Raw genomic sequence first — 14,718 nt, forward strand, 5'->3', positions numbered from 1 at the left:
GCTGTGTCCCGGTTTTGGCTAAAACAGAGTTAATTTTCCTCCTAGTATCTGGTAGGGTGCTGTGTTTCAGATTAGGATGATAATAATGTTGATAACACACTGATGTTTTAATTGTTGCAGAGCAGTGCTGCACTAAGGCAAGGACTTGTCAGCTCCTCACTCTGTCCTGCCAAGGGGCAGGCTGGGGGTGCAGCAGGAGCTGGGAGGGGACAGACAGACAGACAGACCCAGGACAGGTGACCCAAACTGGCCAAAGGGGTATTCCATACCATCTGGCATCATGCTGAACAATAGATAGGGATGGCAATATATAGGGGTGGGGGGGCCAGGGGGATCTGGGAGTTGAGGAGGAATGGAAACAGGTCCCTGCTCGACATGGCAGGCGATGCCCTCCCCTTCCAGCCCCACCTTCCCAGGTGCCCTTACACAACAGGTTTGAGGCCCTGGAGCTTGACAGACCAGCAACTGAGGAAGAGGTAAAAAGTGTTCCCAGGAGGATGCCTAGGGTGAGGAGGTCAACTCCACGCCTCAGGACTGCCTCCATCAAGAAAGAAAGAAGGGTGATTGTTGTGGGAGACTCTATCCTTAGGGGAACAGAGGGCCCTATTTGTCGGCCTGACCCTACCCGTAGGGAAGTCTGCTGCCTCCCTGGGGCCAGGGTCAGGGACGTTGCCAGGAAGCTTCCCAACCTGGTACGCCCCTCTGATTATTATCCTCTTCTGATAGTCCAGGCGGGCAGTGACGACATTGAAGACAGAAGCCTGAAGACAATCAAAAGAGACTTTAGGGGGCTGGGACGGTTAGTGGACGGAGCGGGAATGCAGGTAGTGTTTTCGTCCATCCCTACGTTGGCAGGGAGGGGTACGGAGAGGACAAGGAAAGCCCACCTGTTAAACACGCAGCTCCGGGGCTGGTGCCAACGCAGAAATCTTGGGTTTTTCAACCATGGGGCAGTTTACTCAGCACCTGGTCTGATGGCCGTAGACGGGTCCCTATCCTTTAGGGGAAAAAGGATCCTTGGCCAGGAGCTGGCGGGGCTCATTGATAGGGCTTTAAACTAGGTAAGAAGGGGGATGGGGCTGAAGCAAGGATTGTTGGGGCTGTGCCAGGGGGAGCAATGGCAAGGCCAGGGCATAAGGCAATGGCCCAGCTGAAGTGCATCTACACCAATGCACGCAGCATGGGTAACAAACAGGAGGAGCTGGAAGCCATCGTGCAGCGGGCAGGCTACGACTTGGTTGCCATCACGGAAACGTGGTGGGACCAGTCTCATGACTGGAGTGCTGCGATGCCTGGCTATAAGCTCTTCAGAAGGGACAGGCAGCACAGAAGGGGTGGCGGTGTGGCTCTCTATATTAGAGAGTCTTTCGATGTTGTAGAACTCGAGGCTAGGAATGACAAGATCGAGTCCCTTTGGGTTAGGATCGGCAGGGGCAACAAGGCTAGTGTCCTGGTCGGGGTCTGCTATAGACTGCCGAACCAGGATGAGGAGACGGATGAGGAGTTCTACAGGCAGCTGACAGAAGTTGCGAAATCTTCAGCGCTTGTTCTCGTGGGGGACTTCAACTTCCCTGACATATCCTGGAAGCACAACACAGCTCAGAGAAAGCAGTCTAGGAGGTTTCTGGAGAGCGTGGAAGATAGCTTCCTGACGCAGCTGAGTAGTGAACCTACCAGGGGTGGTGCCCCGCTAGACCTTCTCTTCACAAACAGAGAAGGACTGGTGGAGGATGTGATTGTCGGGAGCTGTCTTGGGGAGAGTGACCACGAAATGGTGGAGTTTACTATTCTTGGCGAGGCCAGGAAGGGAACTAGTAAAACCACTGTACTGGACTTTCGGAGGGCTGACTTTGGGCTGCTCAGGACACTAGTTGGTGGAATCCCCTGGGAGGCGGTTATGAAGGGCAGAGGGGTCCAGGAAGTCTGGGCGCTCTTCAAGAGGCAAATCCTAATGGCGCAGGAGCGGTCTGTTCCCATGTGCCCAAAGATGAGCCAGCGGGGAAGAAGACCAGCCTGGCTCAACAGAGAACTGTGGCTTGAGCTTAGGAGAAAAAAGAGGGTTTATAATCTTTGGAAAAGTGGGCAGGCCACTAGGGAGGACTATAAGGATGTAGCGAGGCTGTGCAGGGACAAAATTAGGAAGGCCAAAGCTCATCTAGAGCTCAATCTGGCTACTGCCGTTAAAGATAACAAAAAACGCTTTTATAAATACATCAACACAAAAAGGAGGACTAAGGAGAATCTCCATCCTTTAGTGGATGCGGGGGGAAACTTAGTTACAAGAGATGAGGAAAAGGCGGAGGTGCTCAATGCCTTCTTTGTCTCAGTCTTTAGCGGCAATACCGGTTGTTCTCTGGATTCCCAGTACCCTGAGCTGGTGGAAGGGGATGGGGAGCAGGATGTGGCCCTCACCATCCACAAAGAACTGCTTGGTGACCTGCTACGGCACTTGGATGTGCACAAGTCGATGGGGCCGGATGGGATCCACCCAAGGGTACTGAGAGAACTGGCAGAGGAGCTGGCCAAGCCCCTATCTATCATTTATCAGCAGTCCTGGCTATCAGGGGAGGTCCCAGCTGACTGGCGGCTAGCAAATGTCCATCTACAAGAAGGATATCTACTGATGCCCATCTACAAGAAGGGCTGGAGGGCTGACCTGGGGAACTACAGGCCTGTCAGTTTGACCTCAGTACCAGGGAAGCTCATGGAGCAGATCCTCTTGGGAGTCATCATGCGGCACTTGAAGGGCAAGCAGGCGATCAGGCCCAGTCAGCATGGGTTTATGGAAGGCAGATCCTGCTTGACGAACCTGATCTCCTTCTATGACAAAGTGACGCGCTGGGTGGATGAGGGAAAGGCTGTGGATGTGGTCTACCTTGACTTCAGCAAGGCATTTGACACCGTCTCCCACAGCATTCTCCTCAAGAAACTGGCTGCTCTTGGCTTGGACTGGCGCACGCTTCATTGGGTTAGAAACTGGCTGGATAGCCGGGCCCAAAGAGTTGTGGTAAATGGAGTCAAGTCCAGTTGGAGGCCAGTCACTAGTGGCGTCCCCCAGGGCTCGGTGCTGGGGCCGGTCCTCTTTAACATCTTCATCAATGATCTGGACAAGGGCATTGAGTGCACCCTCAGTAAGTTTGCAGATGACACCAAGTTAGGTGCGTGTGTCGATCTGCTCAAGGGTAGGAAGGCTCTGCAGGAGGATCTGGATAGGCTGCACCGATGGGCTGAGGTCAACTGCATGAAGTTTAACAAGGCCAAGTGCCAGGTCCTCCACCTGGGGCACAATAACCCCAAGCAGAGCTACAGGCTGGGAGATGAGTGGTTGGAAAGCTGCCAGGCAGAGAAGGACCTGGGAGTGATGGTGGACAGTCGGCTGAATATGAGCCAGCAGTGTGCTCAGGTGGCCAAGAAGGCCAACGGCATCCTGGCTTGTATCAGAAACAGTGTGACCAGCAGGGCTAGGGAGGTGATGGTCCCCCTGTACTCGGCTCTGGTGAGGCCGCACCTCGAGTACTGTGTTCAGTTTTGGGCCCCTCGCTACAAGAAGGACATCGAGGTGCTTGAGCGGGTCCAGAGAAGGGCGACGAAGCTGGTGAGGAGCCTGGAGAACAAGTCCTACGAGGAGCGGCTGAGGGATCTGGGCTTGTTCAGCCTGGAGAAGAGGAGGCTCAGGGGCGACCTTATCGCTCTCTACAGATACCTTAAAGGAGGCTGTAGAGAGGTGGGGGTTGGCCTGTTCTCCCACGTGCCTGGTGACAGGACGAGGGGGAATGGGCTAAAGTTGCGCCAGGGGAGTTTTAGGTTAGATGTTAGGAAGAACTTCTTTACTGAAAGGGTTGTTAGACACTGGAACAGGCTGCCCAGGGAGGTGGTGGAGTCACCATCCCTGGAAGTCTTTAAAAGACGTTTAGATGTAGAGCTTAGGGATATGGTTTAGTGGAGGACTGGTTAGTGTTAGGTCAGAGGTTGGACTCGATGATCTTGAGGTCTCTTCCAATCTAGAAATTCTGTGTTTCTGTGATTCTGTGATCTCTCTTCTCCTGCTGCCTTTCAGGGTCGTAGAAATACCTCGGTCATTAAGTTGGATATCCAACTATTTTGCTGACTTGGAGTGGGCTTGAACTGTATGGGGGCAGAAGTAGATGTGGGATTGAAGAAGTATGAGGGGATTGCTGGCGGGTCCCGTCGCAAAACAATGGCAGACTGCCCCGTGCAGCGCCTCACTTGGATGTGTCTGCAGTCTTGGAAGCTTGACTACCCTACGTTCTCCTACAAATGGACCTTGAGCTTGTTTGGAGGTTCTAGCAGGGGAGCGCAGCTACCGTATACCCTTGACCGATGAACGGTACGCCTCTATCGGGGAAGGTCGTCCTCTTCGACCGAGCGCGCAGCTTCGGGAGGGACGCACATGGAGCGGTGAGGGAGGAAGGGGACACCCGCCTAGCCAGCCAGATCAGCCGAATCAACCCTGGCGATCAATGGGGTGACAGATGTCGCAGCCAGATCGCCCTCACATCCAGAGTACTATTGGGGCCCAAGTTCTATATAAAGCTCCCTATAGCCTTTCTTCTTAGGCTACGGTGAGGAAATTTGAGGGTGAAAATTCGATGATACAGACAGCAGAAACATTCTCTCGTCATTACTTCTGCCTAAACACGTCTTTTCCAGGCTGTCTATAAGCACTTTAACGTTTTCCCTCAATCTTCGTTCCTCCCACAGGCCTTTGCGCAAAAGAATTTTATGCAAATCAGCGCCGTCCTATTGGCTGCTGTCCCTCTCGGCACCGCCTGGCGGGCGGGCTGGGCTCGGCTCAGCTCAGTTCAGCTCAGCTCCCCTCAGGCAGGCGGCGGTCGCCATTTTGTGTCCTGGCGTTGCGGTGAGCAGGGGGCGAGGGGCAGGAGCGCGTTCCCCCAGTCCTGGTTTTTGGGAGCTCTTCTGTGGAGACAGCTCGGTGGTCCTGGTGGGTGCTGCCAGCTCGGGATGTTCGCTGGTTCCGTGTTTCCCTCAGCTGGAGGTGCTCGTCCTGCCTCACCTGGCTGGCGCAGCTTGAGGAGCCCCCACGCTGTGCGCCTCTGGGGGTGGCACTGCCGCTCGGGTGTCCTCTGGGGGAGCTGGGGTTGTTCAGTCTGGGGAACGGTAGGCTGAGGGGAGACCTCATTGCTCTCTGCAACTGCCTGAGAGGAAGGTGTGGGGAGCCGGGGGTCTCCTCTCCTCACAGGTAACCAGCGACAGGACCAGAGGGAGTGGCCTCAAGTTGCGCCAGGGGAGGTTCAGGTTGGAAATGAGGAGACATTTCTGCTCAGAAAGAGCAGGCAGGCACTGGGATGGGTTGCCCAGGGAGGTGATGGAGTCACCGACCCTGGGGGTGTTCAAGACAAGGCTGGATGTGGTGCTTAGGGACATGGGTTAGTGGGTGATGGGGGTGGTAGGGGGATGGTTGGACCAGATGATCTTGGAGGTCTTCTCCAACCTTAATGATTCTTTGGTTCAGTGAGGTTGGCCTGCTTCAAGCTTGTCTCGGAAGGGCACTCTGAACAAAATGCTCTAATATTTCTCTTATTTTTTTAAATATCTCAGCATATAATAATCACCTTGGCTGCCTTCTTTTAGTGTGTCTAACTGTCTTGCAAGCCATTTCCATTCGTGGAAAACCATCCTTTTTGCCTTCTTTGCCCATTTCGGTGCAGTCTGCCTGCACCTCATGTTGCTTGTTGTCATCAGCCTCCTCTCCTGACGCTCGGGTAAGTGCTGGGCTCATCCTGCTGCTGTTCCATGTGACATGGTGCCACAGGCTCTGCTGCACAGCTCCATGCCAAGCGGAGGCCCCTCAGAGGCATGAAGGGCCAAACAACCTTGCTCTTTTGAATTCCTGTCAGCAGCAGCCTTTATTTTGTGTCCCTCTTCTTTTTTTTTTCATTTTTTTCCTTTTTTTTTTTTTTTTTCTCACCTTCTTACCTGGTGCTGCATCTGTGCTCAAGATCTGTTAGAGGTTGCTTTTTTTTCCACCCCTCTTGCTTCTGAAGGAGTGCTTGCAACGTTGAGAACTGGCGGTCAGTGCTCGCATGCCAAAAGGCTGCTTTCCAGGACTGATTCAACTGCTGCTTAAGGTGACAAGGCATCTCCCTGCAGAGGGAGAACAGCCCTCAGCTGCAGCAAGGAGTTACTATTTCGGATCTGTGCATATGCGGTGCTAGTATGATGAAATTCAATGCTCCCTTGGCTTATGGCTGTGCAGTGGAATCCAGTTCCTTCTGCAACCAAAATGCATCTATCCTAGAAGTAACAAGTAATTGCCTCCTCTATGGAGGCATGGAAGTACTAAAGTTCTGCTTGCAAAGCATGGTGTATCTGATAAACTGAAAAGTTACACTTATCAATAAGGTTTATTAATAGAAAGAAATGAGACCGGAAGAAAAGTAAATAGTACAGCAGTCTGAATCTAAGTATTTCAGTCTGGGTTATTACAGAAGAAGCTGGTCTTTATCTATTTATCTGTTTAATTTTGTTACTACTTGTATAAAATCACATACCCTGGATCACCACAGCTAGAAAGACAAGTGAGAGGTTTTGAAACCGTGTTTTCATGCTTCATGTGTAGAATGAATGTTTAGATACTTAAGGACTTAAAAACCTTACCTGCTCCCTTTTGTCCCCTCTGGTTGAAACATGGCTTTTAGTGGCAATGGATTGAGTAGCTCTAGTGCTAAGACTTTCACTTTTTAAGAGTTTTAGTGATTTCTTCAGTGGTGACTTTATTTTTCTCTCTGGTTATCTCCTGATTAACAACTTGATGCTTACTTTTTCTGACTTTGGGGGGGGAGGGAGGTGAAGACAGCTATGAAATAACTGTGACTTGACTGTGCTGTAATGAAACCAAATCAGTTTAATAATTTCAGTAAAGCTTCCAGTCTGAAGTTAACTTAAATTGTTGTCCCGTGAGTGACCTGTGAACCGTTATTCAATAGCCATCAGTATTTTGAATTATTATTGATATATTTTTTATAAATATTTTAGGTAACAGGAAGTCTGAAGTCATGGCTGGAAAACCCAAACTTTACTACTTTGATGGAAGAGGCAAAATGGAATCCATTCGCTGGTTGTTAGCTGCAGCCGGGGTTGAGGTTTGTTTCACCATTTTAACCTTAAGCTGCGTATTTTAAGCTCGTCAGAACACTGGTCATTAACCAAACGAGAAAAACTATCCCAAAATGCAATAGTAAATAAGTATTGGTTATTCAGCACGATTAAGTGCTATTACTTCAGGTGCACAAAATGGCTTCAAGTTACGTGTCTTCTGAGACACTGCAAGCCAGGCTCTTGCTTAATGCAAGAATGCTTAATTAAGCCTTCTGTTGCTCACCCAGTGCTACTGAGCTGAACAATAGATGTGTTCCTGGCATAACGAGTATAATCCGTGCCAAGTAAAACAGCAACAAATTTGCATTCTCCAGTCTGTCTGTTTTCAGCTGGATGCTTGTACAGGGATTTTTATTTTTTCATTCAGCTTGCTGCATCCTTCAAAATGAGCTGCAGCATGAAACGTATTTTGTCCTGCTTGCTTCATGTGGATAGATTTAACAGCTTATCTTAGCCTATGTGATCCCACTTACTCTAGTTGAACATCCGTGCTGTATTTGTGTGCCTAACTTTCTGGGTTTTCCCTGCTGTAGCAAATCTTAATTATTAACACACGTCATGCGCATTCGTAGAGAGGCTGACTGAGGAAGAACCCTTGGGAGTTCATGTCGAGGCTTCTCGTGCTTGGTAAGCTCAATCACTTTCTAGTCTTTATGGATTACATTGACTATAATGGCACCTTAGACATGTATGGCACACGTACATGTAAATGTCCAGCTTTGGTGCCTTAATCTTGAACTGAAATCCTCTGTAATTACCAGCCATCCTCAACCATACCGAATATAATTACATCACTCTGATCACAGGCAATGCTATGTCTTTTGGTTTCTTATCTAGTGAATAATTCATGTTTAGGTGTCCTAAATATGTTTCTGCACTAATCTTCCTGCTTGGCATAATGCTTTAACATTATTTTGTAAAAGCTTTGTTTTAACTTTCTAATAATTTGTTCCCTTGTAGCTCCTAAATCAAAATAACACACAGCTGAGCTTTTTTTCCACGTCAGGAAGCATTTTAAGGACAGCCTAGTCCATGTTGTTGACTGTCTCAAGTTAAATTGCCTGTTCAATACCAAATAAACCATCCTCGCTCCAGGTCCTAATGCCAATTTTTCTACTAGGGCTGCCTTTAGCAGCATTTGTCAGGTGTGATAGACCAAGAGGTTTTGCCAGTGCTTCTGCCCCTTGCATTTTCTCCCTTAGAGTTATGTCTGGAATGTAGGGACCAAGATTTGTATTCTCTTCCATGATAAGCACTATCCAGGACTGAAATTTGTCTGTCCTAGAAACGTGAGAAGATATTCGTTTCCTGTTCTTCCTTATTCACTTGTTTGTTTTTTTCAGTTTGAAGAGGAGTTTTTGGAAACACGAGAACAGTATGAGAAGCTCCTGCAAAGTGAGTGCATATAAAACCTCAAGAGAAGTGTGAGCAGGCTTTACGTAGTCTCAGAGAAGATGTTTAAAGACTGTGGGACTGACTTCCCACACGGCAGAGATTTTTTCAGACTGATTTTTTTTTAATTGCTTTTCTTCCCCGTGTGTGGATATCTGTCCACACTGAGAACTGAATGTCTTTCCAACTTGTGGAATTTCACAATGATTTGCAAAAGCTTATCCTAAAACTTCATTGAGTGTCCCGATTTAGCTTAAGATAGTGGTAATGAGGGTGAAATTTTGGGATTTAAAATTTGCTTGAACTGTGTTTTTAAGTAATGTATTGCTTTCCCTTTCTTCAGGTGGATCCCTGCTGTTCCAGCAAGTTCCCCTGGTGGAGATCGATGGGATGAAGATGGTGCAGACCAGAGCCATCCTCAACTACATTGCAGCAAAGTACAACCTCTACGGAAAGGACCTGAAGGAGAGAGCCCTGTACTGTGACTGTTCTTGTTGGATGCATTACAGTAACTTAGATATGTGTGGAATTAACGGGGTAGTTGCACACACAATTGCTGATGTGCTTCAGTGCCTCACAACTTGCAGTGAGACTGACAAGCTGCAGTTCAGTGCAACCCAACTGATTTGTTCTGATTAGATTATCTTTACAAAAAAAAATGCTTGATGTGTGGGTCCGTTGTGCTCTAGTAAAACATTAGTACAGCTTGCCACAGGTATTCAGGAACTGGTTGGGGTGTAAATATTGAGCTACTTTTATAAACTGAAAACGTTTTGGAAAGCAGTGGTTGTTTTTTAGGTTTTCTGTTTGCAAAATAAGACATGGAAGTTATGTTACCTGCGTTCAGATGGTGTTCCTCAGCATTATAAAAAGTTTACTTTTTAGGTTTTCGGGAATTGGAGAAAGTGCAGCTAAAAACCATCGAAAGATTTCTGGTTTCATGTGAAACTAAATCCAGATCTTAATGCTGTGTCTGTGAAGGAAAAAAAATGTGTTTAGGATATCTCAGTGGCCTTTAAATGCCCATTTCCTATTATTTTTCAATTAAAGGAAAACTAAAGGTTAACTAGTAAGGAATCCAACTTCAATGGGTAAAATACCACAGAAGTGTGAGTAGTTAAGTGAATTGGCTGGAGCTGGTTCAGGAAAGTAACAAGAAAAATAACATGGAGCATCAGTCATAGTTTACCAACTTCTTTGTGGTGTTAATGAGCCATCACCTACAGCTTTAATTCCTTGAATATGTCTTCCTGCAGACAGAATCCTCTTCCATCAAGTTATATATTTAGTCTGGGACCTATTCTTTCTGTTTATCAGAAGATAGAATTCAAACGTATTTGTTGATTTGTTCTTGAGGGCAGTGCTATGAGAAGGGTTTACTGCGATTAGCCCAGGCTGAAGTACTTCGGGTAACTGGTCTCCTGTAATGTAGAAATGCAGTTTTGGAAAACCAGAGAGGTGAAGCTGGTACATGTTAAACCTTGCAGGAATATCTGATAGCGTCTCACTGTATTTAATAGTGCAAATAACATCACTTACTGGCTTGGCTCTGAACAGTGGAGGGTCCCTTCAGAACTGGCTGGAGCTGGCTCTGATCTGACATGTGGCAGCTGCTGGGCTCTGCTCACAGAAGCCACCCCTGCAGCCCCCTGCTACCAAAACCTTGCCATATAAACCCCAAATCCCTCTACTTTTTAACCAGAAAAATAATTTGTATGATGGGGGAGGAGGGGATTCAACTTTTACAATTACAGTGCAGATCTGTCGTTATGGAGGTGCCTTTTTATTTACATTTGTTTTTTTTGTTCGTTCGTTTGTTTGTTTGTTTTAAGGATTGATATGTATGTTGGAGGAACTGAGGACCTTATGGGCTTTATTTTGATGTTCCCATTCTTATCGGCTGAGGATAAAGAGAAGCAACGTGCCTTTATAGTTCAGAAGGCCACCAGCAGGTACTTCCCAGTATATGAAAAGGTACGTCGTAGGATCCCTTCCTTCTGCTGTTCTGGAAGGGCACCAGCAGGCACACTGGGTATTTTACAAGAAGCAGAGGAAATAGGAAGGTTTCAGCCCAGTATTGTAAACTGGACATCATACAGACACTAGGCTGGACAGAGGAGAGGGAGGTCAGAGCAGTGTAAGAGAACTGGGGGTGTGCTAAATGTTGAAATTTCTGGATGAGATCTTGTGGTTTGAGCAACATCACCACTGACAGTGAAAGGTCCAAGTACCCCTTTGATCCACTGAATGTGTAAACGATGGTTATATACAGTTGAAATTGCAGCTTCCTGCTTTTAGGAGAACTGAAACTATGTAACCTACATTGCAAAGGAGATGCAATTTTGAAATAGCTACTTGTCAACTTTGTTTAACATCTCAACTATATATTTATGTTGTTTATTTATTTAACCACAGTAGTAAGCAGTTATTACCACAGTTTATAAACCAGTTTTGGAGATGCCTCAGTGTTTTAAGTTTCCTCAGGCAGATGTAAGAGGCACAGAAGTCTTCTATTCTGAACGTCCTGCTACATAAGCCGTACTGGCATCTTGTTTTTTCTATGGCTGATCTCAATTTTCCCACTGAAGCTGTAACCAAATGCAGAAAAAAATCAAGATTTATTAGGCTGGAAAGGGGAGAAAACCAAGGAGGGATCTAACCCTGTAGTCCAGTACATGGGGTTACCCGGGGCTATAGGATGGAAAAAAAGGATGGGTAAGAGAAACAGTGAGATTCTAGATTACTGCTGAGAGGACTGCTTGTGGATAAATGATGGGTGATTGTAGGCCCTGAGCTCACATTTCCTGCACTAACAGTATCCCTAGGGGCTGGGGAGAAAAAGGTGAAAAGGAGGCTGTAAATACAGCCAGAGGAGGTGTGCCTGAGTATTTTGTAAACATCAACCACAGTTGCATATCCACATCTGAACACTTTCATTTATGGTGCTTCCAGGTTCTGAAAGACCATGGGCAGGACTTCCTTGTTGGCAACAGTTTTAGCTGGGCCGACATTCATCTTCTTGAAGCCATTTTAATGGTAGAAGAGAAGAAATCGGACGTTCTCTCGAGCTTTCCTCAGTTGCAGGTAACTTACATTAACAGTACTCTTACATGGATGGAAATATGATAAAAGATATTTATGTTATGTGTGGACAATTACATAAGACAGGAATGTTTGTCACTCTTCTTTTATTGTAGTCTTGCTCTGCTTGCTTTAGGAAGAAACTCCTAATAGGATTCATCTACAGAATGTATAATTTTCTGGAGTAATTCTCATACAGACATGAAGAAAACCACCTTCTGTTTGTGGGTTTTTTTGTATCCTCTCAACAGCTCTGTGATGCCTGAAACAGAAAATATTTTCTAGACCAGAAGCTGTGATTTGAATAAAGCTCACATCTGAAACCACAGATAACTGTTTCCACTTCAACCTATATCAGTACAAGATGGAGGGCTGTCTTACTATTTAAAATAATGAGTTTGGAGTGAGGGGGGCAAAACTATCTGTGGCTAAAACCGTATTTCTTGTCTTGCCTTCTCATGCTGCTTTTTAAAGGATGTTAATGACTTCCATTAGGAAGACTGAGATGAATACAGGCACATCTCTCACCAGTATTTCCTTTGCTGATGAAACAGTTCTGGACATTTATCGTTTGTAGTTTCTCCAGCAGTGGCAGACAGTATTCACTTAATGCTTTCTGTAAATATTGCCCTCTTCAGTTAAATCCTCTGCTTCCACAAATGAGTTTAACAGTTTTTATTTTCTTGTGTTAACTTTGTTTTTTTTTAACTACCATGTACTTACTGTTTACCTTTTAGGCATTTAAAAGAAGGATAAGCAGCATCCCCACAATCAAGAAGTTTCTAGAGCCTGGAAGCCAGAGAAAACCTGTTCCTGATGATAAATATGTGGAGACTGTGAGGAAAGTTCTCCGCATGTATTATGATATAAAAGCGAATTAGTGTGCCTGTCTAAAGCAACATCTATGCTTGGTGGAAAAAAGCTGTGAGAGCATACAATTAAACTGCACAGGGAAGGTGAAGATACATTTAAAAAGAGTTTCAGTGAACAATATCGTGTGTTCTCTCATACAAAGTACAGTAGGCAATTTTTTTTTAATTGCACTTCACTAATAACCTGTGCTCTTTCCTTCATTCTTCTTGAGATTTTTCTGGTAATTTTAAGCAATTGAAATGGCAGCAGGCTTGCTGTCTTCCTGGAAGCTCACTGGAAGAGGGGAAAGCAAAAGAGAAGGAAATGTGAGTTGCTGACTAAGAGCTCCAGCATGTTATACTGGCTCCAAGGACTTTGCTGAAATCCAGATCAGATTTTTATATGATTGATCCCGATTCAGGTCTTTGGTGTTTTTAACTTCACTTTAGTAAAATGAAAGAAGTGGTTTTGAAAGAAAGTAGGAGGGAGGTGTTTCTCTAGCCAGTTCTGTTGAACACTAGTGATTTGTCTGTAATACCAGCATTGTGCCTTCATAGCTAAGTTGCATTTCTATTACTGAATTAAGAAATAAAATGACTACCGGTTGTCATACATGTATAACTGATATATCTAGAGGGCCTGTTCTAATCAAATAAACTTGTTATTCATATGCGTTCCTGTTGTGTTGTCTCATGAGTGAGAGTTGAGGTTGGTAGACTTTATCGTATATGCCGAATGCATCCTCAAAGACTTGATTTGAAGGGGTACTTGTTAACCTGTGTAGCCCATGAAAAAACATTTCATTTGCATTTTTAAACCAAGGAAAGGAGATAAAAAGGGAAGGTAGTAAACCATCACACAGAGCTGGTATAACTCCTGTCCAAGCTTTAATGACTCCCACACTCAAAATGTTATTTCTTTTCCTCTCTCTATTAGTTTCTTCAGTGCATTGTTTCAGCAGATGAGCTTACAGAGGAATGGCAAATGTTTTTAATCAAATAAATAAATGGCACATGCACTTTGAAAAGCTGCTCATAGGGTGTTAGCTTGGGGCTTCTCCATCCCTACTGTCATTGTTTAAGTCCTGGCTATATACTGAGAAACAGGATGTTTCTTGACCTTGTAATGCAGTGAATGCTGTTAAGTAATGTTTGATGAATTAATTGCCCACTTGAGAGCTTGTCAATCTCCCAGCTTCAAAGCGACTGAAGTTCTCAGCACTGTGAATGGTTTCCTCTCATTGCAAGAATACAGGATTTATCTGTCACCTGCTTTCCTAATGTCAATAGCAATTACAGTTTAATCTCAGATTGGTTTAATAAGGAAATTTGGAAAACCCTATAGTTGTTGATCTCCATCCCTTTGCTGAACTCTTTCTCTGGAATCTGAGGCAAGGTGTGACGTGATGCTGAATGTTCCGCACATGGGGATGCAGAAGAAATGGGTGTCTGTCTGTCTGTTTGTCAGCTCTAAGCCTGGCAGGCTGTAGCCATGTCCGTCAGCAGAGCATGGCACAGTAACAATGAGGTTGAACAGAAGGACAGTCAGTACTGCAAACTTGGCATCCGTGCTGTGTGGGTTTGGGGGTGGGGTTGCTTCAGCCTAGCTTGAGTGGTTGCGGTGACTGAGTGCTGTTTAGACTGCACTCTGAAAGCACAATTTTCAATTTAATTTCACCCAGCAGAGATCCATTTTGTGCAGTCCAAGATCACAACACAGTGAGAACCAAAGTACAGTCAAGAAATGCACTTTAAAAGCGTTCTCCTCTTCTAGGTCTCTAATGTGGATACACCCTGATCTGGCCCAGCTGATGGGTTATTTCCTGATATTTTAGTAAGTCTTAGTTTATTCTGTGAGAGAGGGTTGATGAAAACTCGTATTCTTTTTGTGTTTATATATGAGCTACTGTGTACCCCTCCATGTAACACAACCTCCACTTACACTGTCATCAAAGGGCTGCATGGTGTGACGCAGGCACTATTGGAGGCTCGTGGCCTTCTGGAACAGCTGACACAGGACATCCGAGGTGTCACTAGGTGCTCGTGAAAAATCAAATCAAACCCAGTTGATAAACACTAAAAAGCAGCAGAGGAAAAGCAGCCCCCTGGCCAGTGGTTGTATGCTTTACGGTGAACTTAATCATATATTACTTGCTATTTTTTTGTCAAGAAAATTAGTAGTGCTGGGCAAGGGTCTGTTCTGAGCTGTTCCTCGCTGGAAGGAATAGGCAGTAATTCTAAGGATGGTGTGTTT

At 45.8% G+C, this 14,718-nt stretch overlaps 1 protein-coding gene across 3 annotated transcripts; it reads left to right on the forward strand.

Moving 5' to 3' along the window:
• Positions 1 to 4,751: 4,751 nt before the first annotated feature.
• LOC137854666 (glutathione S-transferase 3) lies at positions 4,752 to 13,141 on the forward strand. Of its 3 annotated transcripts, XM_068678405.1 has the most exons (8): positions 4,847 to 4,963; positions 5,691 to 5,744; positions 7,018 to 7,124; positions 8,484 to 8,535; positions 8,876 to 9,008; positions 10,365 to 10,506; positions 11,485 to 11,616; positions 12,351 to 13,141. In XM_068678405.1, the coding sequence occupies exons 3-8, from the start codon at positions 7,038 to 7,040 to the stop codon at positions 12,492 to 12,494; spliced, it is 690 nt and encodes a 229-aa protein (XP_068534506.1). In that variant the 5' UTR covers positions 4,847 to 4,963; positions 5,691 to 5,744; positions 7,018 to 7,037; the 3' UTR covers positions 12,495 to 13,141. The 3 variants fall into 3 exon arrangements, with proteins under 3 accessions (XP_068534507.1, XP_068534505.1, XP_068534506.1); XM_068678406.1 differs by lacking the exon at positions 5,691 to 5,744 and having other exon boundaries at positions 4,752 to 4,879; XM_068678404.1 differs by lacking the exon at positions 5,691 to 5,744 and having other exon boundaries at positions 4,811 to 4,963.
• The last annotated feature ends 1,577 nt before the right edge of the window (positions 13,142 to 14,718 follow it).

The sequence above is a fragment of the Anas acuta genome, chromosome 3 (assembly GCF_963932015.1).
Source record: "Anas acuta chromosome 3, bAnaAcu1.1, whole genome shotgun sequence".
NCBI classification, from domain to species: Eukaryota; Metazoa; Chordata; class Aves; order Anseriformes; family Anatidae; genus Anas; species Anas acuta.